This window comes from Podarcis pityusensis, assembly GCF_964106645.2.
Source record: "Podarcis pityusensis genome assembly, chromosome: 15".
Taxonomy (NCBI): domain Eukaryota; kingdom Metazoa; phylum Chordata; class Lepidosauria; order Squamata; family Lacertidae; genus Podarcis; species Podarcis pityusensis.
Window position 1 is genome coordinate 25,255,999 of NC_138040.1, and position 27,715 is coordinate 25,283,713.

General features: G+C 45.3%; 1 protein-coding gene and 1 long non-coding RNA gene across 3 annotated transcripts; one reads left to right on the forward strand and one right to left on the reverse strand.

Moving 5' to 3' along the window:
• Positions 1–4,588: 4,588 nt before the first annotated feature.
• Positions 4,589–22,358, reverse strand: LOC308464398. The gene is made up of 3 exons (XR_013980009.1): positions 21,247–22,358; positions 20,593–20,858; positions 4,589–9,727 (listed from the first exon to the last, which is right to left on the reverse strand). It is a non-coding gene; the product is annotated as an uncharacterized lncRNA (long non-coding RNA).
• POU2AF3 (POU class 2 homeobox associating factor 3) lies at positions 9,786–27,131 on the forward strand. Of its 2 annotated transcripts, none has more exons than XM_080983701.1 (5): positions 9,786–9,807; positions 17,201–17,295; positions 22,365–22,428; positions 23,725–23,954; positions 24,930–27,131. In XM_080983701.1, exons 1-5 carry the CDS (start codon positions 9,801–9,803, stop codon positions 25,284–25,286), a joined length of 753 nt encoding a protein of 250 aa, XP_080839827.1. In that variant the 5' UTR covers positions 9,786–9,800; the 3' UTR covers positions 25,287–27,131. The 2 variants fall into 2 exon arrangements, with proteins under 2 accessions (XP_080839827.1, XP_080839826.1); XM_080983700.1 differs by lacking the exon at positions 9,786–9,807 and adding an exon at positions 10,541–10,774.
• The last annotated feature ends 584 nt before the right edge of the window (positions 27,132–27,715 follow it).

The window sequence follows — 27,715 nt, forward strand, 5'->3', positions numbered from 1 at the left end:
TGGGGTGGCACTTCCTTGATGCTATCCGAAAACAAAGCAGGATAATGTTCAATAAATAGCTGGTGTGGTCCAGCCTTCCCTTCCTGCAAAGAAATCAGGGCAAATACTCAAAGAGCGATGCTGCAGGAGAAACTGTGGACTTCTTCTGAAAATATTTCCTAGCCACCAGGGGGTGCTGTGCACACACCATGAAACCTCTGGCTGCAGTTTGCCATCATTCAAAGCATGAAAAGAGCACCAACCATGAATTGCAGCACTAGTGTAATGACAGCTGCTTTGCTCTGCTCTGTCCTGCTATAAAAAATCATTTGCATGCCAAAAACCATTTTCTCCTTTTGGGTCATAGAACTCAGAGAAAACCAATAGGTTGCCTCCTGGTCCAGTTCCCTGGGTTTCAGGCCACACTCCTAATATGAATCCCCTCAACTTGAACCCTTTGAATGGATGAATTTTTCAATTTTGGTTTCTCATTTTTCCAGTGTTAAGTTTAGACCTTCGTGTTCCTTCATCAATTTGTGAGTAGTTTTGTTTTTTTAAGTCCTCATTAAAACCCACCAACATTTTAGTGCAATTTTCTCCTAATACGCCATTTTTCCTGACATGCACATTTTTGCAAACAATTTCCCACAATGTAAAGCTTTTAAATGTTATTTTCACTAATATATAGGCATTTTAATGTACATTTTCCCCTTATAGATGCACTTTTGTACACATTACTGGGTTGGATAACTGCTTTACAAAATTCAGAGAAGAAAAGCTGTGTTTCAGTTTGCAAACGGTTTCAGAAAATGCTAATTAAGGAGGGTCACATTAATTCAGAGCCAAACCAAATTTCTTCCCTTTTTTTACCCAAGAATTATTAATTAATTAAATTATTGCTTTTATTCTTAGATTTGTTAATCGCTTGCTACCACACGTTCTCCAAGTGACTTACAATACTGTTGAAAACACAAATATATTGATAATACCAGAAAACAAAGTGTGTGTGGGGAAACAAACTCCATAATCGTCACAACAAGTTTTGGCAGCACAGAATAACAAGCAGTATCATCCTAAGTCTATCAAAAGCCTGGAGAAAAAAATGCAAGTATTTACCAGGTGCTGATAGAATGTAATTGAAGTCAGGCAGACCTCTCTGGGGAGAGCATTCCACAAATGAGGAGCTGTAACTGAAAAGGCCTTATCAACAGCCTCTGATTCTCCCTCGGACGTGGGACCCGGAGAAGGGCATGTGATGATCTAAGGGCCTGCATGGGTTTGTATCAGGAGAGGCATTCTAGAAAATATTGGTGTCCCATGCAATGAGTAGCTTTAAATCTCAAAACAAGCACTTTGAATTGGGCTTAGAAGAGGCAGCCAGTATAGCTGGAACAGAGAATTGATGTTATATTATCTGTTCATCTGAAACCTGTCAACAGGCAACCACATTTTGCATGAGCTTCCAAGCTTGTTTTTCTATCGCATTCACATTCTGTCACATTGACCAACCAAATGCATGGCATTCCCAAATATGATCACCAGGTGGTGGTGTTTGCACATATACACACCCACCCACCTACACACCCCTGGCTTTCCTTGGAAACTTCCCAATGATGGTGGGGCTCTCAATATATAAGCACCCCACATGAACGATGCATTCTGGGATATATCCCAGAATCCTCTGCTGTGCACAGTGGTTCTGTGGCAAATGCAAGAGACTGCTCCTCAGTGGATAAAGCCAATGTGAGAATATTTCTCTGAGGATAGAAAGTGTCTAAAACTAACAGTACAGAATGTTAATTCAGAAATTTAAACTCTCACACAACAGGCATTTTCATCTATTTTTCATAGCCCAGCTGTAAAATCCTACACACACATACATATACAAATATACGTATACACACACACACACACACACACACACACACACACACACACACACATATATATATATCTCTGAGTGCTAACTGGAAGGACAGATCCTGAAGCTGAGACTCCAATACTTTGGCCACCTCATGAGAAGAGGCACCAAAAATGGGCACCTGGGTGGCCGCTGTTAGAGCAGGATGCTGGACAAGGTGGGCCGCTGGCCTGATCCAGGTGGCACAGCCCAGAATTATTAGGCCTTATTCCTGCTGGCTAAGTGAAGAAGACATCTGAAGGGGGGTCCACAGGTTTATGAGAGAAGGGTCGTATGGTTTGAGGAAGAAGAAGGCTGGATTTATTATGGAAACGGGTTCTCTTATTGCATTGCTTTCAGCTTTTAAAAATCGTGACCAATTTTAAAAACCAGAATATTGTGTTGCCGTTGTTTTGAACATACAGTGCCTACAGTTTTAAGGAATTTAGGAGCTTTTTGTTGTTGTTGCAAAGGGAGGAACCCCCATTTGTTTTCCTCGTGTGAGACCAGGCGTTTTCACCTTCCTCAAAGACAACTTTCACCAGCCATGGTGCTCTCCAGATGAGCACCAGGCTAGGCCTGATGATCTCTACCTGACATTGAAGCTCAATGGGTGACCTTGCATCACTCACCGTCTCTCAGCCTGTAACCTACCTCACAGGGTTGCTGTGAGGAGGCAGAGAATCGTGCATGCCACGTTGAGCTCCTTGGAAGAAAAGGTGGGATATAAATACGGTAAATTAATTAATGGGACATGTAGCCCAAGACCTCTGGAGGACCTCTGGAGGTATCTGCCTTAAGATATCTGAGCAAATAACAGAAAGTCTGACTCCTTGGACTTGCTGAGTGCCGAAGTTTGGAGCGTTGGGTCCCAGCACCTGTCAGTTGCTCAACATTCCATTCCATTTTGGAATTCCTGGTCGTTTTTCTTTTCTTTCTCAAAACCCTGTTTCGACTTGTTAGGATGGAAACCCAATCGCTGCAGGCTATGTGCACAGCTGACCCAACCTCCTCAGGGTTACTTTGGGTTGTTGCCACATCGCTTAGAAGGCTTGAACCAAGCAAGACCCAGAGAGGAAAATCACACTATTATTCACATGTGTATATATTCAAGCAATCCTGGACTTTGCCCCCGAGACAAAGCAGGATGTAGAGGTAGGCAGGTGCCACGCGACAGCTATGGCCCAGACTTGTGAGATGCAGATTATAGCCCGGTAAACGAAAAGGCCTCTCATTTCCAGACCTTGCTTGCAACATGCAGTTCAACTCTGAAGCAACAGCTAGAGGCTGTTAAGAAAACAAGAGGAGCAGCCCTTTTGGATCGAATCAAAGATAGTTCGGCATTCTGCTTCCAGTTGTAGAAACCAGACTTCCCTCCCCACTTTTAATTCTTCTTAATTAGCTGTGTTTATATTCTGCCCTTCCTGAAATATGCCCTCAGACCTGGTACAGGGAGAGCGCCTTAGAGTATGTACAGAGTGCATCTCTCACCACCCCCAGAACAGCAACCTTTTAAGGAACTGAATCCTGGAAGTTTGCTCACCAGTGCTTCATTTGTGATCCTGAAAAAACAACACATTTTGGATGCTATGATGCAGTATCTGTTGTTGGGGTTTTTGGTGGGTAACCTCTGGTACTTGCTTTGAAACTCCCCCATTTGGAGGTGGATAAAGAAGTACCTTGAACATATACAGAGTACACATTTCTGTCATGCTTCATGAGAGGGATACTCAGAAGAAACAGGGCTGGCTCTTAGGAGCCCTGCTCTGGTCGTGAGGCCTGACAGGCTTACCTGGTAGTAGAAGGGCTCTGCTCCAAGTGTCCTAAATAGTGGAAGGCTGGGCTAAGCACCATTTAAATTTCCCACAATTCCTTGGTGGAAGCTAAGGAACCACACCCTGTGCATCTTTCTTTGCTCTTTGGCATTCCAGGCAGGGATGACTTGGATTTAATCCCAACCAAGGAAGATGTAAGGGTGGGGAAGTCTGTTGATTTCAAACTCTCATTATTCAAGACTTCAGATCATCTCTCCACATTTCCACATCTGTTCGCCATTTTTTAAAATAATAAAAAGTCATCATGAAAATTCACTGGCATCCCCCCCCCAATTTTTTTTATTAAGTTTCGCAAAATTATACACAAGCAAAACACACAAACATAAATCATAACCTTATTAAAATTACATTTATTAACATTGTTAAGTGACTTCCTCACTTCCCCTTGGTTGAATTTCCATGCATATCCTTAGAACGGCTTTCCAAATCATAATTCTTATAACTTAACTTAGTCCATTAACATCCTTATATCTTTTCAATTTGAAATTGTACATATTAAACATCACTTAACTTATATAAATTCCTAAGCCAATCTGTTGCTTGCAAGCTATTTCCAATTAGTTTAACTTAACAGAAAATTCACTGGCATTTTAGTGCGAATTTCTCCAAATAGAAAACCTTTTTGCAACACAGTTTCCCCTAATGTAATGCACGTCTGCATGTTATTTTCACCAACACATGCATTTCTCTAGCAAATGCATTTTTGTATATGTTACTTGGCTGGGGAACTACCTTCCAAAATTCTGAGAAGTGCAGATTTGTTTTGGTTTGCACCTTGTTTTGGAAAGGGAGAATTAGCGTGAACTCAATTGAATATATCTCCCATCCTTGGTGAGATTTTTTTTTTTAAAAAAACCACACATACACAACTGAATTCCAGATAACATTTCTTTTAGGAAAAACAGTCTACATTCAGGTTGCCTCCAGACTGTATTTTATGGGACAGATTCAACTGCATGTTAGAACTTTGTGCAATTAAAGTGCAGTTTAAAAGGACGTTTCGCAGTTAGGAACATGAAGAAGAAATGCATTCAGAGTGTGGAATAAATGACTAACAGCAAGACACGTATCCTCTACACAAGCAAAGTCAAATGAATGTTCAGTAAAGACCAGACATAATCTAGCCTCTGTATAAACTTTGTGCAAACAAATCAGAATGAAAATACTATACAGGTTATATGGAGTAGCCCTCTGTCCTTTTTCAATGGTTAACCGTGTGTGCGCGCACGCACAAAACCAGCCCCAGAAGCTTCTCCCAAGTTTCAAATGCCTTCAAAATTCCTATAATCTGCCTCCTGATTTTAACAGATTCCAAAACCATATGGGCTTGCCCATTGCTCCAACATGGTTCATGATGGAGAGAAGGAAGCTCTTCTATCGCCATTGCTGACATTCTAGCCACCATTGGCCCCTCCCTCAATGGTTGCCTAGCAACAACCATTCTATCAGGCTACCCAAATGGTTTCCATTTCAGGGGGTCCTTGTCAGAACTGTGGGCTGTACCAATTAGCGCCCTTATGGGGAGCACAGGGAACTTTGATCTGGTGGAGCTATCTGCTAGCAGAAGGGGATCCCTCTCCCCCTGACAGTGCCCAGCATCCCCCCCCAAACTGCTCCGGACAGTTGGGGGATCCCCTCTGAGTACAGGGTGAGATAGCATGATCATGGAAGGGGTGCTTCCCCTCTTTTACCAGAGGTCTCTGCTGCAGAAAAAAACATAAGAAGTTCCAATTGGATTTCCACCCTTCCAACTTTAAAAAAATGGTGCCTGAGCTTGTATTTTTCCTCTTCCCTCCCTCTACCCTTTTCCATGCATGCCACGTCTTTTACATTGTAATCCTGATGGCAGCGATGATCTTACCACCTACCTTGTAAGCTGCCCCAGAAGCCTTTCTGGCTAAAGAGTGCTTTAAATGTTCCTTTTAAATTGTGCAACTTCTGATGGACTCAACAATATCTCGGGCTGGGCTGGGCAGGGCGGGTATTGACAGTGGTGTCTTCCTGGACTAGCTCTGTGGAATGGGAATTGGGAGGCCCTGTGCTAGAGTCTCACACACAGACATTGTTTCAGTAGTTTTTCCAGCCTGGCAGTGGGGTTTTTCTGAGCAGGAGCTGCTGGAACTTCACCCCAACGGCAGCTGCCTCGTATCAACTCCCTTCTCTCCAGTGGTCTCCTTGAGAGGAGAGGATTTCTCCCCAAGACTTTTGCTCCAGAGGAGTCCTTGCCTATAGTCAGGCACTTCTCTAGATAGAGCTTGGTTACCATCTGTTTTGGGACTCATCCTCATTGCAGAATTCTGGCTCCTTCCCCAAGATGGAGCCTGAGCCATGGAGCGCTGTAAGGCCAGGGCGTTCTGGGCCTCCTCTGATGAGGACTCCCCTGGCTGGGAAACAACACCTACAATCTTCCAGTGACAAAACAGCCCCAAAAAACTTTCATCAGCCAGTAAAGGATGCATTTCATCAGGAGTGTGGTGTTATCAATCTTCTCAAAGATGCTAGTTCAACCGGATGGGATTAAGCAAGACTAATGAGTTGAGATGGTCTTTCAGCTGGTATCCCATCTTCTGACAGACATTTACACTGTTGTTTAATTGTTTTGGTATTGATGCATATGTTCTTCAGCTCAATCACAGTACCATTTTCATATTTTGCATCTTGTTGTTTATGTACTGCTTCCCTGATCTTTCAAGGCTAAACAAACAGCGCTGCCTTTCAAACTCATAACCAGATTTACCCAAGCAAATACTGAGCCAGTGGAGAATTTGAGGGGTGGTTTTTGCACTTGCAGGGTTGGAAGTATGCCCTGACGCATTCAGTGGAACTTAGTCCTCCCCCACCCAAAAAAGATGCATAGGATTGTAGAGTAACAGTGCAGGATCTGAGTGTCAGGACTGGACCACATGGATCCTTAACTGACACCAGACAGCAGTTGGAGCATCAGGCCAGGACCAGGGAGCTGGGTTCAGATCTACACTCAGCCATGAAACTTCATGGGTGACCTTGGGCCTGTTGTCAGATAGCCCCTTGCTGTGATTCCTAGCCTCAAAATGGATTTACCACAGATAGATCTATCAGCCTAGCCTACCTCCAAGGACTGTTGTAAAATAGGGAGGATGGGAACCTGTGGCCCCCACCAGATGTTGTTGGACTCTTAGCTCTCATAATCTCTGACCATTGGCCATGCTGGCTGAGGCTGATAAAAGCTGGCACCCAACATCTGGATGGCCGCAGGTTCCCCACCCCTCGATTAAACTCTGCTTCATAAATGGATTAAACTCTGGCAACACAACCTCCAAATGCACTTGCCCCATAAACAGACTCATAGGAAGCTGTTTGTCCGGATAGCATGGGGCTGCAATGATGATGAATTAATGTGGCCAGCTTCAACTCAAGTTACCACAGAGTGTCCTCGCTTATTTTATTGCAAATGGTTCGAGATACTTGCAGAATGTCATTTTTCATTTTAGCCACATCAAAGCTGGTCTCAGTCTGGGCACAAGCCACAACTGGGCTGTCCACACCCCACCCTGGGATTAGCAGCGACTACAGTTTTTCCCCTTTTTTTTGTTTTTAATTAAAGAGGATAAGGGGGAGAGAGGGGAAAGAGACAAGATTCACATAATATAAAAAATAAAAAATAAATGTAACTCCTCAAATGCATATTGGACTTAAAAACTAGAGTTTATTTCTCTGAAATACAATCTTACTGATGTTTACTCCAATGCTTGACAGAGCTTCAGAGGCCCTTACTCTCTGGTAAGTGCTCATTTTACAGAGATATTTTTATCACATAAAAGTGGTTTATATTTTTAAAAAACCACAACTTTTTAAAAAATGACATGTTGACGTAAGGGGTGGAAGAGAAATTCAATTCAGTTTGTTTTTAAAGGAAAACCCACCTAATTTGCACCTTCCAAGACACACACACACAAAAGTGAACTGAAACATAGACATCCTTCAAAATTTGCTGAGAGTTGTTAAGAGACCCCTTTCCCCCTCACAAAACTATAATTCTCAGTGGTTTAGCAACCGATCTCTCTTCAGAAGCTCTGGAGATTGTAGCTGTGTGAGAGGAATAGGGGCCTCCTAACATCTCTCAGCACCCTTAAGAAATGACAGCTCCCAGAATTCTTTGGAGGGAAGCCATGACAGTATAAATGGATGGCGTGAATGTGGCCATTGTCTAACAGCAACAAGGGTGTCCCTGAGCACGTGCAGAATGCTTCTCTCCCCAGTGCAATCACAGCCCACTCTTGACACATCTGGAATCGAGAAGCAAGGCTTCCTGGCAGTTGTCTTGAGATCTGGCATCCTTTCCGTTAAAAATTAACACACTAGCTGTTGCCACGGGTCAGCGATGTGCTCATGATTGAGCAGTAATCCAAAAGTGTCTGTTTAATAAATGCAAACTTCAGAAGGTGAGGCAGCTTCTCAGTCAAGTCCTCCACCCCAAGCAAATGTTCTGAACGTTCTTAATTGTCGCTTTTAACTTTAAAAAAAAACAACAACCTGGTAATTTAATTGTCTTGTTCTCTTTGTAAACCAGTTTCAGGTTTTACTGTGATCAAGCAGTATATAAATCTTGTGAAATAAATATGCAATTTCTGCCTCTTGTGAGCAAAGTGTTTTTAGCACTATCGATATGCTTTTTTGGGGTGGGGAGGGAAGCACAAGCCATCTCCTCTTGAACAGATATCCAGTGATTTTTCCTGCATCTCTCAGAAGTCTTTTCATCCCCTCTAGTGTACTTTTAAGGAGATTTGCATATATATGTATATATGCAATTTATGTATAAATGTGCATATATATGTATTTTTTTTTTTAAAAAAAGGATTACAGGTTACATGTGCCAGAGTCTATGGACTGATGAAAAGCCAGTAGAAAAGAAGTATTTTTAAACCCATACCACTCCCTAACTCAAATCAAGTTATATTTGTTGAACTTTTGTAATAAAAAAAAAATGAACTGGAACAATGGCCAAATTATAACCAGGGTAGATGATTAACAGCTTCGCCTACACGCTGGTTGACCCAGCTGTCCCTGCCTGAGGCCTTCTGCTATCCCGTGAAAGGGGGGGGGGGCAGGATTAGGAAAATGCAATGTGAATTTTTTGGGAAATTTCATCCAAGGGCAACATTATCTCACAACACCCAGTTCCGCTGCGAGAGAACTGGGGCCGGGTGTGGGGGTGGGCAGTGATGCCAATTCATTTCTTTCCCAGAATGCAAACCAGAACAGCTGTATTGCGAGGGAGGGACACATCTGTTTATGTGAAGCAAAACTTTGGTGGGGTGGGGGAGCCACATGCAATGGGGAACATGAATAGGAAATGCCAGTGGAAGTGACTATAGCTCTGTTGCCATCCGCAAGCATTCCTTGCAGGCCTCGACAGCCTTTCCTGGCCCTGCCACGCCCCCCGAGGGCCATATTCGCTCCTGGAAATCTCACATGTGGTCCCCCAAAGCGCACCCTGAACCCCACGGCCCCCCACCTGTTGCAGGAGCCCCCCCGACAGCTGGCAGGGGACATTAGAGGTCCGCAGGAGAGCCTGCCTTCCTCTCCCGTGAAAATACCACCCATCCCCAGGGATATCTGGGTTGTTTGTGGCAAGAATGGTAAAAGGTGGGCGATGTCCCCCAAGCAGGGGTCCCAGGGAGGCATCAGCGATGGATTTTATTCCCTCAGACCCTCTGCTATGTGGGGAGATGCTCCTTTTCACTCAAAGGTAGGCCATTTTGTGGAGCCTTTGAATATTCAAATTGAAACTATCGCGCAATCATTGATTGTCAAATCATTGGATTCTTGAGGTTTTAAATACTTGGCTTGCGGGGAGAAAAATTCAAACTTATATCTGTAGGTATAAAACATTAATATTGTTTGTCTCCCACTCGAGATCTCCACAAAGGGTTTGAAATGACTTTTTAACTGAAAAAACCTTGTTTTCTTCTCTGTTTTCCTCTTGAATTAGGAAGCCCAGCTGAGGATCCCTTTTTTTGTCCACAGAAGATCCCTGGGTGTAAAGAAAAAAAAACACAACCCAGAATAAAGACTTTTTCTTCTTCTTCTTCTTCTTGCCCTGGAAAATGTCAGGTAAGTTTGATTTCATTCTCTCTCTTTGTGGGGTTTTGGTGGGGAGGGTGGATTAATTCTCACCCGTGTAGTTTGTTGGGACAGTTTGCTTTCAAATAAAACAGGGTGGAAGAGGAAAGGGTGGGGAGAGTTAAGAACAGGAGGGCACCAGTGGCTCCAAAATGCAGTGAAATCAATGTTTCTTTAAGTGCATGCAAGTTAAATCTAACCAGATGCAAACTCATATACATAATAAATATATAAATATATATGCACAGGCGCACACAACACATCAGAGCAACAGGGCTACAGGAAAAAGAAGCGTCTCAGCTGGGAAAGTTCTGGAGTGCAGCTGCTCCAAACTTCACTGTGAAAGGCAGCATTTAAATATATATATGTATATGTATAAGTATATATTTAAAACACATATTGCTTATGTGGAATTTTCACCTCCAAAGCCAGCCTCTCTGCCCAGGCAACCAGGGGCTACGGATCTCCAAATTACAAACATTTCTCCCCCTCCATCCCCGGGGTGCAATTTAAGACTTCAGCCACGTAACTTGCCAGGTGATTAGTTGTGGATTTTAATATTCAGGGGACGATCAGAGCCCACCCACCACGACAGCGGGGCTTAGTCAGCCACCTGGCTCTCCCCACTTCCCGGGAGGAAGAGGAGAGGCTAAATGAGTGCACCCCTAATACAGTAGGGTGGGGTGCGGTGGTTGGGGGGGGGGGAAGATGCGACTTTTTTTTTAATGGAGTGCGGCGCTCAATAAGGGTCGCTTGTGCCCACAGGTCCCCCGTGCTATTCCTTTTGAGTCCAGCGGCGGCGCTGCCGCGCAAGAAAATCCACACGGGGAAAAAAAAAACCCCGCTGCGCTCCCCACGCGCGATCGCTTTCCATTCTTCCCACGCGCAATATACACTTTCCGTGCACGGCTTGGGGAGGCAGGCAGATATGCGAGGTGGAAGGAAATGGGTATCTCAGGTGGGTCTCTTGCGGGTGGGGTGTAAAGTAGGGGCAGGGAGATTGTCGGTTGGGAAGAGAAGCCGGATACTTCCGAGTAAACAGACATAGGATCGCGCTGCACGCGAGTCCCCTGGATTGCGACGGCTCTTTCTCCGGAGCCAACGTGCACAAGGTTGCAATTGTTATTTTTTTGGCGGGGGGTGGAATAAATGCAAGCTGTCAAAAACCGTGTATAGAGTTTGCAATTGCTGTGCACGTTGACTTCGGAGTCCCGAAGCCGGATCCGGGCCACGTTTTACTCGGAAGTAAGCCCCACCCCCCGCCGTGCTCCACGGCGCTTCCTTCTTTCCAGGTAAGTAAGGGCAGCTTGGCAGGCGAGGAATCGCCCGCCGCTTTGGCAAGGAGCCCGGCTGGAGACAGCACGACGCCTCTACTCCCGAGCAAGAGGGCTGCGGTCCCTCCTAACCCGACCTCGGGAGCCACCCGCAGCGAGATTCCTTGGAGCGGATCCGGCCTGCCCCCGCCCGCTTTCCCGTTCCCACGTGCGGGTCGTGCAGGTCTCGGAGCGGGGGTCTGTTGGCTGGCGGCGCGGATAGAAGGCAGGCGCGGAAGGGAGCGCGGCGGCCCGCAGTTACTCACGGCGCTTACGAGGGAAGCACCGACCAGGCTCCCTCCGGCGCAGCCAGCCTAGCGCAGGGCTCCGATCCGTGGCGCGCTTACTCCGGAGTAAGCCCCGTCGAACTGGCGTGCCGTGGAATCGGTTTGCAAGCGGCTTGCAGGAGCCCGCTCCCCGTCTGTCCCCCCTGCTCTTCTTTTTCTTATTTTTGAGGAGCGGGGAGGGATCAGAGCCCCCCTCTCCAAATTTCACCGCTTCTTCTCTCCCCCCCCCCCCGTTCCCAGCCCTCAGATGCCTCTGCAAAGCTCTCTCACACACACCCTCCCAAAGCAAACGCGGGATTTACTCACGAAAGCAAGGGTTCTTGGGCGAGATGTTTGCACCACCCAGAGACATGAAATGGCAGGATTCTGAGCTGCGGAGAGTGAATAGGCTTTCCCTGCAAAACTACCCTTCCCAGGCGGCCCCGCAAGCCCTGACATTTAAACCGGGTTGGGGATAAACGCATTTGTGACCTAGGCGCGCCTTGTGCAAAAGGGACAGTTCAGGGAGCTGGCCAGACACCAGTTGTTCCTCTCCCTCGTGGGAATCGGCTCTAGTGTAGGTGGTTGGTGAGTGGCAGATATGGAGTAGCGGGAAAACATCATCGAGTTGGGCAGAAGAACCCATTTCATCCATACTTACCGCTGAGTTTAGAGGCCCACTACAATTTACAGAGTTGGTTTGCAAAGAATTACATAGGGTTGTACCCAGTGCTGGTCTTAAGAGTAGACCCATTGCCGTTATTGGACCTGACATACTTAGGTTCTTTGATTCCAGTGGGTCAGCTCTAGCATTGAATCCAGCCCACGATAGGAACAAAGGAAGCTGCCTTATATTCAGTCAGACCAATTGTGTGCTGTTGTCTAGACACTGGCAGGCAGCAGCTTTCCAAGGTTGCAGGCAGAGAGTCTCCCCCAGGGCATGCAATGCTCTAAGTTGCAGCTGCTCAAAAGCTCTTCTGAGTGCTTGCCTTGCCTAGCCATCTGGGTGGCTTTTTAAAAAAACAAGGGATGAACTTATTTACTGATTACATTTATATCCAACCCTCTCTCCTGGTAACGCCAGGTGGCAGGCACGATTCTCCGCCTCCTCCTTTAACCCCCCACAGCAACCCTAAGCTAAGAAGCAGCGACTAGCCCAAGGTGAACTTCATGGCTGAACGAGGATTTGAACCCAGGTCTCCCGGGTCCAAGTCCAACACTCTAACAACTACTGTAAACCACACTGGCTTCTGGGTATTGCTGGGCTCTCATCAGCCTCAGCAGCAGGGCCAGTGGTAAGGGGTGATGTACATTGGAGGTCCCAGAGCATTTGAATGGACACAGGTTCTTCACCCCTCCTTTAGACAGTGACCCTTGATTCCGGAATTCCGTTCTGCATGTTTGCAACACTTTGAGCCGGCCAATCTTCTAGAAGCCATATAAGTTTTTGGTTTTCCAGAAAGGGGCGTCACGCCCAGTGGTTGTGGGACGGGTACCACCAGCGTAAGTGGGGGCTAGGCTACACCAGGATTCAAATCACCTCTCCACCATGAAGCCCACTGAGCCAGTCTTCTGTCTCTTAGCCGAACCTACCTCACAGGGTGGTTGTTGTGAAGCTAAAATGGAGAAGAATTGTGTACTTTTTGAGCTCAGAGGAAAGGTGGGATATAAATGTCGCTGTAACCAAATTACTACTGCTCTGTGGTGCAGCTGGGTAATTTAATACTGTACTATGGACTTACACAGGGGCTCACATCTTTAGATAAAATGTATAAAGTTACTCGAGTCTTACTGCACCATTGCATGTAATGCACACCTAAATTTTCAGAACCTTGAAACCAAAAAAGGTATTTGCTGGCGAATGTAAATGTACTGTCGAATCTAATGCACACCTTAATTTTCGCGACGTAATTTGGCCAAAAAAGGTGAGCATTAGATTCGAGTGAATACGGTACTACTCCACCAAAATGTACTAAAGCAACCTTGCTGTTTGTGTGTATGCAAATTTCCTAAAATTCTAGCCTGATGGCAGCATTCCCGCATCATGACTGCACTCAATGTAAGCAAGGCTGCACAGAATCTTGAAGCAACACAGTCTGGGGTTTTTTGGGGGCGTGGGGGGTGGTACTTCCACCCAATAAGGCAAGCTAGCACTGAAAATAGTAGTGACTTCCAGTAAAAGAAAGGCCTCTCGTTTTCCTTTTCCCCTGGCACAAGATACCTTCCTTAAAATAAAAATAAAAAATACTGCCACTGATTATATACATTTAGGCATTTTGCAGCGGAATGGCACGGTCTCAGATGGTGCCAGATGCACAAGAATTACCCAGGTTTCTCCCCCTGCTCTGTTTCCCAAACCTCTGCAGGGGAATAAAATTGTTGCAGCTTCTCATCTGGCAAACTCATTCTAGGAATCGTCAGTGCTGTTTGTCAGGGCAGGACACAGGGCAGGTGCCTGTGGTCCCCTAAGCAGAATGAGCAGGTGCCCCCCACTGCAAAAAAAACACATATCGGGGCTCACTGACCTTCCCTGAAAATCAATCTGTAACGCATTACTACCTAAGGACCTCTCCGTTTCCTGCAAACTGCCCTGCCCAGTTAAGACCATTAAATCAAGACTCTAACATTATGTAGCTGCAGCACTGTATGTTGTTGGCTGAAACTTGATGCTTCTGTTTTCTCAGGACAGGTATCACTTGTTTGGCTGTTTAATACGTAGCACTTGCACAGCACATTTTGAGCTTTGTGGAAGACCTTCACATTTGCTCTCCTAGGCAAGCTTCACAACAGCCCTGTAATGTAGACTGGTATCATTCTTCCCCTCCCGTGAATGGGAATGATAAAGACAGACTAACGCTGTGTACACACCGTACGTTTAAAGCACATCTCCCACCGCCCAAGAATCCTGGGAACTGTAGATTGTTAAGGGTGCTAGGAATTGTATCTCTCTGAGGGGTAAGCCATAGTTCCCAGGGGTCTTGGTGTGTGCTTTCAATGTGCTTACACAGCCTCTAAGCATGAGCTAGAGTAAGCAGGTGGAACCATGGCAAAGGCGAGGTTTGAATTAGGGACACCCCAGTTGCAAGGGATTCACAGCCAGACAGCATAAGCACATGCCACTGGGATAGCTCAGTCAATAGAGCACGCTACTCTTAATTTCAAGGTTGTGGGTTTGAGCCCCACAATGGGCAAAAGATTCTTGCATTGCAGGGGGTTGCAGTAGACAACCCTTGTTGTCCCTTCCAGGACTCCAGGATTCTGTCATTCTATGCATGTCTGCTAGGGATGCGGGTGGTGCTGTGGGTTAAACCACAGAGCCTAGGACTTGCTGACCAGAAGGTTGGCGGTTCGAATCCCCGCGACGGGGTGAGCTCCCGTTGCTCGGTCCCTGCTCCTGCCAACCTAGCAGTTCGAAAGCACCTCAAAGTGCAAGTAGATAAATAGGTACTTCTTCGGCGGGAAGGTAAACGGCATTTCTGTGCGCTGCTCTGGTTTGCCAGAAGCGGCTTAGTCATGCTGGCCACATGACCCGGAAGCTGTACGCCAGCTCCCTCGGCCAATAAAGCGAGATGAGCGTCGCAACCCCAGAGTTGGCCACGACTGGACCCAATGGTCAGGGGTCCCTTTACCTTTACCTATGCATGTCTGCTAGGAAGTAGGTCTCACTTTGCTCAATGGGGCTGACTCCAAGGTAAGCCCGCACAGAATTGCACCATTAATAACGACTGTCTACTGTTGGGACAAGTGCTAGTTGTATCTGTATAAGTGCAGCGCTCACTTCCTGCTGTTTAATGACCAGCTGTATTTTGTTGTTTAATGACTTTGGGTATTTATTTATCAAGACAAATACACCGCTTAATTTTTTTTTTAAAAAAATATCTCTTGAGCAGTTCACATAAAGTGATATAAATATTAGTTTAAAGTAGCAATAGAAACAGATAGCGTATTAGTGGTGGATTTATACTGGGCTGTCCGCACGTCATTCTGCTTGGGGGAAGAACCACAAGTAGCAATGGGACATGCACCGATCTGAAATGAAGCAGTGCGCCCTGAAAGCAGGATTGCGCATAACTGCCCCATATTGAGCACAACGTGTTATGAATGCAGAATTAAATAGACGTGCCCATGAAGCCTTGGATCACAGTATAACCAAGGCTCTTGGTTACTATAAGAAAAAATAGGGTGCAAAATATCGGGGTGTAGCCCATGGCTGTAGCCAGGATTTTTGTTGGGGGGGCCAGGACTTTTGTTGTGGGGGGAGGGGCAGAACCAACGTGATTGGTCAGTTATGTATTTCTATTGTTTTACTTGATGGGGGGGTAGCTGCCCCCCTGCCCCCTCCTGGCTACGCCAGTGGTGTAGCCAACTCCGGTCCCTATTCAGACTGTAAGTCAACCCATTGACATTAACGGACATGGCGCAACTCATTTAGGGTTATTGATTTCAGGAGGCCCACTCGGAGCAGAACTTTGTTGGAGACACCCCATTAGTTCTGCAGTAATCTTCTAGGATAATCTTCCAGCCTTAAAATTCTACTTGCGTCTCCCCAGTCGTGCTGAAATGTGTTCTCCTCTCTGCCATCGCCCTCCCTGTGAGAATCAAATGGGAGGGTGCCCAAAACTGAGTTGCTGTTATGTGAACGGGAACTTATACTGGGTCACGACAGGGCCATCAGGCATGACAAAAAGATACTGAGCGCCCTCCCTGCAGTGTGTGTCGGGGGGGGGGCAGATTCTTCAGACTTACTGACCAGAATGGAATGAGACCTCCTTGAGTGTAATCTGGACTTAATAGGTTTATCGAACTCTAAACTCATGTTGGGGGAAGCTTTATTTGACAAATGTTTGACAACATGCGTTCTATCAGGAAGTGTTTACATATTAAGGAATGGTTGCAAGGCCATCAATAATATATTCAGAGAGATATACTCACATCAAGTTTTCCTTTTTTTAAAAAATGGTTTCGATCATTCCACTCATCCAACAGTCTGCCATTGCCCCCCTCTTTCTAAAGTATTTATATGTTATCCATGAAAGTCTGATAAATGTTCACACAAATACAGTTTTTAGTATAAGGGAATGATGGTGAACATTTAACAGTGCAATCCTAACTACATATAATCAGAAGCAAGCCCCAATGAAGTCAGTGGAGCTTACTCCCAGGTAAGTAGAGTTGGAATTGCAGCCAAGACAGTAAGCCCCAAAGTGGCGTTGCAAACTAAGTGGGATTTACTTCAGAGTATTATTATTCTTAATAATAAATTGCTATTCTTTATATACTGCTTAATGGCAAAGTAGGCGCCTAGGTAGTTTGATGATAAAAGCCAATTACACGAACTTAAAATTGCAGGTATAAAAACCAATAATGCAAACATTAAAATGTAAACATACACAATGTGTTTCTAATGTTGTACACCACCCTGTGATCTTTTGATAAAGGGTGCTATGTAAAGTGTAATAAGAACAAGAATAAATTCTATGTTGTGCTCAAGCTGATGTAAAAAAATCCAATTAAAACATGCAAAGGCTCAAACCGCATTTTAAGGCCTTTCCCCTTACAAGTTTATTTTGACTTCCTGTTTTGTAATTCAGCATGACTTTCAGCTTCCTCCTACCCAGAGGTAAGTAAACCCTATAAAGGAGGAAATATTTCAAGGTAGTGTGGTCAGGATTAGAACCCAAGTCCCCCAATTCCTAAAGTGTAGAATCACTTGCTTAAGCAATTTATGACTCCAAGCTGGTAAACCCTAAACTCACCTTTTACTTTTCAGAATATAAAATCCTATTGTTAAATTGGTTCTTTTAGGAAAACCAAAGGTCTATCAAGGTGTCCGAGTCAAGATTACAGTGAAGGAGCTTCTGCAGCAGAGAAGAGCCAAGCAGGCTGTGGCCGATGAAGCCGTAAGCACCTCCTCCTCTTCCCACAGTTGTGGCCAATTGCATCATAATAATAAACAACTTGTTATTTTCTTCCTTTCAATTAGTGACGTGGCCTGCACCATGCCACTTGGTTGTGCAACACTTGAACATGTGTGAACTAGAACCTGGGATCTTGAAACAGCTGTTCCCACATAGCACCACTTCAGATTGAAGGGGCGATGCATTTGAATCCTTTCCTACCAAACACCAAACCCTGCATGTAGAAAACTAGCTTGTCAGTGAGAAATGTGGGGCTCAGAACCCTTCTCCCTAGCATATTAGCTTTCTGTTGCAAGGATTAAAATATATGCAAGAGTATTCACCATTGTCACCCTCCGCTTGCAGTTTGAAGCGGTGCAGTCCAGGAACAGTTTATTGCTCGTTTAGACTGGGTCTGACTATAGAAGAAACATTATACTGGAGCTGATGCAAAGCCGTATGGAAGTCTTCCTGCAGTAGTTCATTCATACATACAGTGGTACCTCGGGTTACATACGCTTCAAATTACAGACTCCGCTAACCCAGAAATAGTACCTCAGGTTAAGAACTTTGCTTCAGGATGAGAACAGAAATCGTGCTCCGGCGGCATGGCGGCAGCGGGAGGCCCCATTAGCTAAAGTGGTGCTTCAGGTTAAGAACAGTTTCAGGTTAAGAACGGACTTCCGGAACGAATTAAGTACTTAACCCGAGGTACCACTGTATTGGTGAAAATAACATACAAAATGCATTCTGTTAGGAAGAAAATGCCTTGCAAAAAATGTGGCTATTAGGCAGAACTGCTTCTGCCAACCTAGCAGTTCGAAAGCACGTCAAAGTGCAAGTAGATAAATAGGTACCACTCCAGCGGGAAGGTAAACAGCGTTTCCGTGCGCTGCTCTGGTTCGCCAGAAGTGGCTTAGCCATGCTGGCCACATGACCCGGAAGCTGTACGCCGGATCCCTTGGCCAATAAAGCGAGATGAGCGCCGCAACCCTAGAGTTGGTCATGACTGGACCTAACGGTCAGGGGTCCCTTTACCTTTACCTTTAGGCAGAACTGCATGCAAACATTAATATTAGGAGAAATTCATGCTCATATGTCGACGAATTAAGTACTTAACCCGAGGTACCACTGTACTACCAATCACCCCTCAAGCATTGAACATTTATCTGTAAACCAGCCATAAGGTGCCCTCTTTGTTCTCATAAATTAATGCATGACATTTTTGACCAGTATTTTCTGACCAACCAAGTGTTAAATTGCAATCATCATCTGGGGACCTTCTTTGTGTGCCTCCTCCATGAGAGGTCTGGAGGGTGGCAACATGAGAACCAGCCTTCTCTGTGGTGGCTCCCTGTCTGTGGAATTCTCTCCCTAGGGAGGCTCACCTGGTGCTTTCATTAGACACCTTTAGGCACCAGGCGAAAAGTTCCTTTTCATTTGACATTAGCATTCTATGGCCTTTAAAATGTGTTTGTGGGAGGAGGGCTATTGGTTTGTTTTTGTGTTCTTACGCCTTTTGAGTTCGCCTTTTGTATTTTTATGTTGTGGACTGCCCTGTGGTCTTCAGAGGATGGGCGGCATGCAAATTTAACAAATGATAAGAATGAAAGCCTAATCTGCTAATTTTAGCATAAGAACATGGGAAGCTGTATTATGCAGAGACCATTAGTCCATCTGACTTAGCACTGTCTACAATAAATGGCAGTGGTCCTCCAGATTTGCAGCTGTATCTGGAGATACAGGGAGACTTCTGCATGCAACACTTGGGCTCTAACATCTCAGTCAGAGGACCTTCCCTTTCTGTGGGTGGTTTGCAGAAAGTGGAAGTTTTTGGTCCAGAGGAAAGAGGCAGAAGGGGGTGAATTCAATGCTGAAGGACTGCTCCACACACACCAGTCTGGATGTGGCACCACAAGTCAGCTTTTGCAATGCATAAACTGGAGGTGGAATTTTTCGCGACTGTGCTTGAATTTCTGCTGAGTTGATACTCCAAAGCATCAGGGAGGGTTATGACACAGAGACCTGGGCGTTTCTGTCACCCTCTGATGCCTCCACTCTGGATGTTAGGCCAACGCAAGATTCCAGGTTACACCCATCCCTGTTTCGCAATTTAAACCATGGGTAGTCTTACATGGTCTCTCTCTTTTTTAAAAAAGCTACAATTCCCATTTTCTAATGGTGCGGGTAGGGTGGGGAGGCTATAGCTCAGTGCTGCAACACCTCCTTCGCATGCAGAAGGACCCAGGTTCCAATCCCTGGCGTCACGATCCGAAAGAATCAGGCATCAGCTGATGTGAAAAGGTTTGTGTCTGAGACTCTGGAGAGGCGCTGCCAGTCAGAGTGGGCAATAGTGAGCTAGATAGGCAAATAGTTTGACCTTACATAATGTAGTTTCCTGTGTTATCATTTGTTATATTTACAAAGCAAGAGTGCGTAGACTTTTGAGTTTCCAACATTTGTCATCTTTGTAGTAGACCCATTGAAATTAATGGACGTGGGTTGTTTAGATCTGTTCATCTGATGAGAGGAATTTATTAGGGTGCAGCCTGTAATCTCTTAAGAGTTAAGGTGTAGCTAAAAAAGGTAAAGGGACCCCTGACCATTAGGTCCAGTCATGGAAGACTATGGTTGCGGCGCTCATCTCGCTTTATTGGCCGAGGGAGCTGGCATACAGTTTCCAGGTCATGTGGCCAGCATGACTAAGCTGCTTCTGGCGAACCAGAGCAGTGCACGGAAACGCCGTTTACCTTCCTGCCGGAGCGGTACCTATTTACTTTCACTTTGACGTGCTTTCGAACTGCTAGGTTGGCAGGAGCAGGGACTGAGCAACGGGAGCTCACCCTGTCGCGGGGATTCAAACTGCCGACCTTCTGATCAGCAAGCTCTAGGCTCTTTGGTTTAGACCACAGCGCCACCCATGTCCCATAAGGTGTAGCTAATTGGTCTCAAATGCTGATGATGGTAACACAGAGCATCCTATAGCTCAGGAATGGGGAACCTGAGGACCTCCAGATGATATTGGACTATGCGGCCCATCATCCCTGATCAATGGCTGCACCGGCTGAGCCCCGGTTCCCCGCCCCTGCCATTGCAGGAAGGTGGGAAAGTGTTAACTGCTCTTTGAGAGGAGGAGTGATCAAGAAGTCACACACAACACATTGCACTATGTGCAAAGAGCTCCCCTGGCTTATGTTGCTTTAGTGATTTGCATAAAGAAAAAGCCAGCCAAATACTGCTTCCGGGTTCACATCACTGGAGGGCTGTTTTCCACCTTCACAGATTAACTCTAATACCCACCTGTTGCTATTCCTTGGAAAAGACATTTGCCCTTTGTCTAAGAAACTGGGCAATCTGGAAAGTATGTGTGTGTGAGAGAGAGCATCAATCCCTTCAGCACTGATATGGCCCTAGTTGAAGATACGTCTTCTGATGACATAAAAATCTGTGAATGTAGTTTAGTTTTCTAGCTGTGCTGCTGTAAGAAAACAACAGTCGCTTTCTTATCTAAGCAGGAGGTTTTAGAACACAAGCAAGGCAGCCGTTAAGATGATCCTGCGGGCAGCCTGCAAGGGAAGGGGAGAGAAGAGACGACAAAAGAGATTTTTTTTATGTATTGGGGCAGAAACAATATGCAAACTGAAACACAAAATCACCATTGGAAATTTGCACTTCTCCAAATTTGGCAGTGCATTTCTTCTATTGAGGAATGTGTGTGCGATAAAGTGTGCATAGAAATGCATATATTACGTTAAAAGAGCATACAAAAATGCTTTATGTTAGGGGAAATTGTTTGCAAAAATGTGTATATTAGAAGAAATTAGCAGTAAAATGCAGACAAATTTTCACACAGACTTCTTTTTAAAAAAGAATCTGCTTGCTGATGTGCAAATTTGTGTTTAAGAGTGGAAAAATGAGAGCCCGAGAGAAATAAAAATTGATAGATTTGCTCACCTGTCATTTCATATCATATCCTTCCTCATGCAGGGAAGAATTTAAGCTTTTCTCAGTTTCTACTGACAATGGCTCGTGATGCTGCTTCATGTCTGCTCCTGAGACTTTAATGCCATTTCACATTCCTGTTTCTGCTTTTTATTTTTTTAAATGTTTCTTTGCTGCCTCGGGAGTGTCCTAAGCATTGTGTGTCAAAAATGGAATATTATAAATAGTTAAATTATTTTTAGTGTAAATACACAGATTAATAGCAATCTCAGAGGGACCTCTCCCCAATATTTAAAACCAGAGGCTAGAGGGTTCTTGTAACATGCAATATCTCATCTGAGAAATTTCACTAGCTTTCTTTCTGACTCAGATGGCTTTCCTCAACATAGTTTTGGGTGTTTGAAACTGCCTTCGGATTTCGCTTGAGTCGAAACCTGGCAAGGAGTGGAGGGACTGTGAAACACCCCCCCCCTTGGGGGGAAATTTCATTCATCTTATGGAGAACCCCTCTGTTTGTGGAAGAGCCATCCCATTTGCTTTGAGCTGCCTTCAAATTCCTTTTTAGGTAAACTCTGTGTCTAGGCTCTAGACTGGAGTTCAGTTGGAACAGCTGCTGTTACAGAGCCTGCCTTTATGGATTTAACTGTGATCAAACAAAGCAAGGTTGTAAATTCCAGCAGGGGAATGCTTTGCAAATAGGGGTGACCTTCCAGTAACTTTTAAAAAATATTTCCTGCTCTCGGTGGCGCTTCACCCTAAACACAGGCATGTTGATAGCAGGTTATTATTATTTTTTTAAAAAATGCTGAGAGCCTGTCCCATGGCAAAACAGTGCGTTCTTAACAGATTTCAGGAATTGCATGTTTCTTCTATGGGAGCATGCATCTTATGAGTTTGGTAACAGACTAACTAACATCTAACATGGCCACAACTTCAACCTACACAGATAACAGCAGAATCAACCTGCATTGCTAACTCTCTGCGTGCTTCTCTTGGAGATAAAGCCTGGACTTACCTCCACCGTGTTAAGGGGATGAAGGAAGGGGGGAGGGAAGGAGGCAAGGAATTCCTTCTGCTTTATAAATGGAGAACCACCCAGCTGTGCTTTGCTTTATTCCTTGTGTTCTCAGGTTTCCGGAGAAGGCAGTGGCAACAATGTCCATTTGACGGAGTCTTTCTCCCCTCCCTGTGCAGGTTGGTACAAAAAGAGAGAGCACCTTTTTTCCTCTCTCCCCACCCCCCACCTTTCCCCTCTCTCCCAAAACACATCCCACTTCTTTTCCGGACTTCCTAAACCTGGCATTTAATTAGGAACCTAGCCAATCAGAACTTTGCTAAATGCAGAGGAGGACACACAGAGGGGGAAGCCAGCAAAGATGTCCTCGCCCCACCTGGCAGCCTCTTCATCTCAGTTTGGGGCCGGCCTATAGACCCATCCTGTTCCCAAAAGGAACTAATGGGCCAAGTTTAGTGGCTTGCTTTCTCTCCCATCCATTTCTTTCTTTCTTTCTCTCTCTCTCTCTCTCTCTCTCTCTCGCTCTCTCTCTTCCTGTTAATCCAGCGGGTGGTGGGGGGTTAATCTTTTCACATCTTACATCAGCTCCTTCCTGGTGTGCAAGAACTCTTACTGTCAGAAAGTCCTTCCTAATGTTTAGTCCTTGTAACTTGAATCCCTTGGTTCGTAGCAGGAGAAAACAAGTTTGATCCATCCTCCAGGTGGCAGCCCTTGAAGATGGCTGTCATATCTCCTCTCAGTCTCCTCTTTACCCTAAGGCTACCAGATTCCCCCCCCCCCAATGAATCCAGTTTTCAACTTCAGTAGGGATGATAGGATATTGTCAGGGGACTGATTTGTAAATCTGGGGACGTCTGGTAACCTTACTTTACCCGGCTAAATATACCCAGGTCCTTCAACTGTTCCTCATAAGACTTGGTTTCCAGACCCTTGAACATCTTGGTTGCCCTCCTCTGCACACCGTCCAGCTTGTCAATATCCTTAAATTGTGGCACCCAGAATTGGGCACAGTATTCCAGGTGTGCTTTGACCAAGGCAGAATAGAATGGTACTATTACTTCCTTTGATCTGGGCACTATACTTCTGTTGATGCAGCCTAGAATAGCATCAGCTTTTTGCTTTTTGCTTTTTTTTCTGCTACTGCTGCATTGCATTATTGACTCATATAAAGCTTGCGGCCTGCTAAGACCCCTATATCCTTTTCACGTGTACTATTGACATTCCTGGTGTCCCCCATCTCCTATTTATGCAGCTGATTCTTCCTGCCTAGTGTCGAACCTTACACTTGTCATGCGTTCTTCAATAATTGTGTTATTTTCATGGATTTTTTCTTTTCTTATTTGCTTGTTTTCAGCTGCCCTTTGGCTTGTGCAAAAGGGAGCATATAAATCATCTAAATGATGCAACTAACTAAAATGACAGCTGTTTATCCTTGCGTCCTACTGTCTTGTTCTCTCTTCTCCTTCCTCTCTTAGCCTCTTACGTAGACACAGAACTTGCCTCTTCTTCGTCTGGCTGCGTACAACCCTGGCAGTTCCAAAACTGCACTGCCTGCGAGGAGCTCCCCAGTTACTTGGAGCAGCTGGTTGATTCCTGCCTTCAAACTGAGCTACCTTTGGATGCTACTATGGGGACTACCCAGGGCAACATGCCTTGCTCTCCCGACAGCTTCCAACTAGGCCCTCCCTACCTCAACCAAAGCCTGGTAATTGTGCTTCAGTTTTTATGGGGTTGGGGTTCAGGATTTTACAAAGCACCCGTATGCTTGGGGGATTCATACAGCAGGAAAGTAAGAGCCACGACTGCAGGACAGAAATTGCCGAAAGCTGTAAATAGCTTTGGGAGAAGCGCATCTGCTCTGATGAAGCCTTGCTTTGGGCATCTGTTAAAGCAATTAAAGAAAGCCAGTGTGATAGTGTGGTTAGATCATGGGTAGGCAAACTAAGGCCTGGGGGCTGGATCCGGCCCAGTCACCTTCTAAATCCGGCCCACGGTCGGTCCTGGAATCAGTGTGTTTTTACATGAGTAGAATGTGTCCTTTTATTTAAAATGCATCTCTGGGTTATTTGTGGGGCATAGTTCATCCCCCCCCCCAAAAAAAATAGTCCGGCCCCCCACAAGGTCTGAGGGACAGTGGACCGGCCCCCTGCTGAAAAGGTTTGCTGACCCCTGGGTTAGATTGTGTGACCAGGGAGACATGGGTTCGAATCCCCACTCAGCCATGAACCTCACATACGCCAGTCACTCTCTCTCAGCCTAACCAACCTCACAAGGTTGTTGTGAAGATAAAACAGAGAGGGGGAGAACCGTGTTTGCCACCTTGGGCCCCTTGGAGAAGAAGAAGAGTTTGGATTTGATATCCCGCTTTATCACTACCCGAAGGAGTCTCAAGGCGGCTAACATTCTCCTTTCCCTTCCTCCCCCACAACAAACACTCTGTGAGGTGAGTGGGGCTGAGAGACTTCAGAGAAGTGTGACTGGCCCAAGGTCACCCAGCAGCTGCATGTGGAGGAGCGGGGAAGTGAACCCGGTTCACCAGATTACGAGTCTTAACCACTACACCACACTGGCTCTCTGGTGGAATATAAAGAGAATCAATAAATGAAGCCTGGAGCCTTAATTATTATTGACTTCTTTTCCTTAGATGCCTCCTTTTCTCTCTCCTCTCCCTTCTCCATAGGGTCCTGGATCCCCGGATTCCTCTGACCCCTCCAGCTCATTTGATTACAGCTACTCTCCACCGCAGCCTCCTCCTTTCACCCCACTCTCTTACAGCTCCCCTTCCCCTCTGGATGCCAAGAGCTGCATGTATCCATCGTCGGAAGGAAGCCCCTATCACCAGCAGTCCCAGTTACAGTACAGCCAGGCCCCTTCTGCGTGCTGCTGTACGTCTTGCGGCTCCCAGCACTTGGACGCTTTCAGAGTACCGGAATATTTCCCCTACGCAAACACGGACTGCAGGGACTATGCCCCTTCCGTCTCCGTAGCAGATGACTTCTTCCGGAGAGATCGGAGCTGGGATACATGCTACAGCTAATGGGGGAGCGTCCGGTGGGCGGCCGCTGTTCTAAATGCAGGAGATCAGCATAGACTCTGGTTGCCATTCTCGTTGGAGGAGGGTGCAAGCATCCCAGCTTCACAGAGTTCTTCATCAGGTGTAATGGAAAGGGGGGTGACATTATTAGACCGTTTGTTCTCTGTGCTAAAACACACACACCGGGGAATCCACATTCTGCACGGAGAAAAGCTGAATCCTGCAAGCGACTTAATTGATGTGGATGTCACTTGTTTTGCCTAATTTGCTTTGCCTCTGCTGGTTGTGGGGAGGATCAAAGGGGCTAGGCAGGGCGCTGCCGTTGTACTCCTGGCCCACTGGGTATCTTACTCACCATCATGTCTTATTTCATCAAACACTGCCTGTTTACTTGCAAGCACATCTCTGTAATCAAAAGTACTAGAAACCTTTTTTTTTTTAAAGGCTTGAGCTAAATTGTGCATCCAGCAACACATTTTGCAGTTCTTCTGTACACAATTGGAATTGCGGCATGTGCACAGCCAGTTATTTAACACCCTGGATTAGTGGCATGTTTTACCCTCGCAACCTGGCGTGCTCAATATATTTAAAACTTTGGTCCCCTCCAGATGAAGGGTTCTGTGAAACGCAAAAGCTTGCATACGCCTATCCGTATAATATATATTCTGTTTCCTTCATCTCTTTCATAAATACAGCATGTATATATGTTTGTGCTCAGATCAGATAAGCCAGTATATTGCCTCCACGAACATAACCCAACCTTTTCCTTCTTCTGGTGGTGTTTTCTGTGGGGTTCATTTAAGGGTGCGCACAACGTTTTAAACCACATCACAGCATTTCTTTCACCATCCTGTCATTCTTGTATCTTTGATTCCATTAAACAAACGTCAGCCAATTTGCCGCAGATGGGTGTGTTTTCCCCCTTTCATTCTCGCAGCACAAACTGATAGCTGGAGGCATATTTCAATGCATTGCGTTCACACAGAATGAAATAATTGTAGAGTGGGCTGGGACCTCGGTGGCTATCTAGTCTGACCCACTCTTCAGTGCAGAATATGCAATTACAGCACCCCGACAGCTGCTTAAATGCCTCCAGTGAAGGAGAGAGCCCAGCATTTCCACTGTTGAACAGCTCTTGCCATTAGGAAATCCCTCCTAACACTTAGCTGAAATCTACTTCCCTGTAGTTTCCAGGTTCTAGATTTTTGTCCTGATAAAATTTTGATTTTTGTCGTGGGAGAGATACTTTCCATTTCCATTAAAGGCTGAGTGGGGAGGTTTATTGGATATTCCAGAGTAGTCCTATAGACATTGTCAGTATATGGGTGTAATCTATCATTGGGGGTCATTTAGTCAAACCACCCCATCTTTCCTCACTTATGGCTAGCAGCATGCATAGCCTGCAGAAAATTCACCAATAAACCAGAACTTGAAGTCCAAAGTAATTATTCTGCCTTTGCTCATCAACATGAAGCACTTTGGACATCGGAAGTGTGGCTCAGTCTTCTGAGATCTGAACCACACATTTTGAAGCCTATGTCTACAAGGATTGTAAGAGGCAGACCCACATAGAATGCATTACAGTAATCAAATCTAAAGGTTACCAGAGCATAGATGACAGAAGTTAGGCTATCCCTGTCCAGATCGGGGCACAGCTGGGCCACCAGCCAAAGCTGATGGAACAATAAAACAACAGGGTGGTGATACAATGACTACTGCAGTCGACACAAGCTACTATCACCAACTGTCTGTAAACAAACAATAAATATCCATAAAAATGGCAAAAGTAGTTTCTTTCCCAAATAGGTTTTATCTTTATCAGTAAATAAAGAGTTCACTTGTATTATATCAGTGGTTCAGTGCTCATTTCTTCTCTTTCCAAAATAGATTTTATCTTGAACAATTGCAAACACAGTAATAAAGAGTCCACTTGTGCTATGGTGTTCGTCAGACGTTTCATCACTAAAGAGCTTAGTCATCGAGCTGTCAGAATCAATTGTATCAGAATTGCACTGAATTAACAAGTAGAATAAGGAAAATTAAAAATACACTGAGAATGCATAAGTAAGACATACCTTTGTAGTAAATAATATACAAGGTAAGACAGTATGTATACAACTTAAAGCAGGGGTATATCTACAAGAATAAAGGCGAGACAATAACTAGTCCATTCACACATACATAGTTAATACCCTTAGTCTCACTAATACAAAAATTCTCTATGGAAACTTACCTGTCCCCATCTGTATGTTTCCATAGGGAGGAAATGTATTTAAATATGTGAGCCCTACCCATGTTTCCGAAGGGGGTTTAACAAAGTGAAGGACACCATCCTCTTTCTATGCTCCTCCTGATACAATTGATTTTGACAGCTTGATGACTAATCTCTTTAAGGATGAAACGCCTGATTACCGGAACTCTTTATTTACTTG

Excerpts from the sequence above, each read along its gene's own strand:
- POU2AF3 (XM_080983700.1), top strand. Across the intron at positions 17,296-22,364 it reads AGGCTGTGGCCGATGAAGCC|GTTTCCGGAGAAGGCAGTGG; the intron begins GTAAGCACCTCC and ends TTGTGTTCTCAG. Across the intron at positions 23,955-24,929 it reads CCTACCTCAACCAAAGCCTG|GGTCCTGGATCCCCGGATTC; the intron begins GTAATTGTGCTT and ends CCTTCTCCATAG.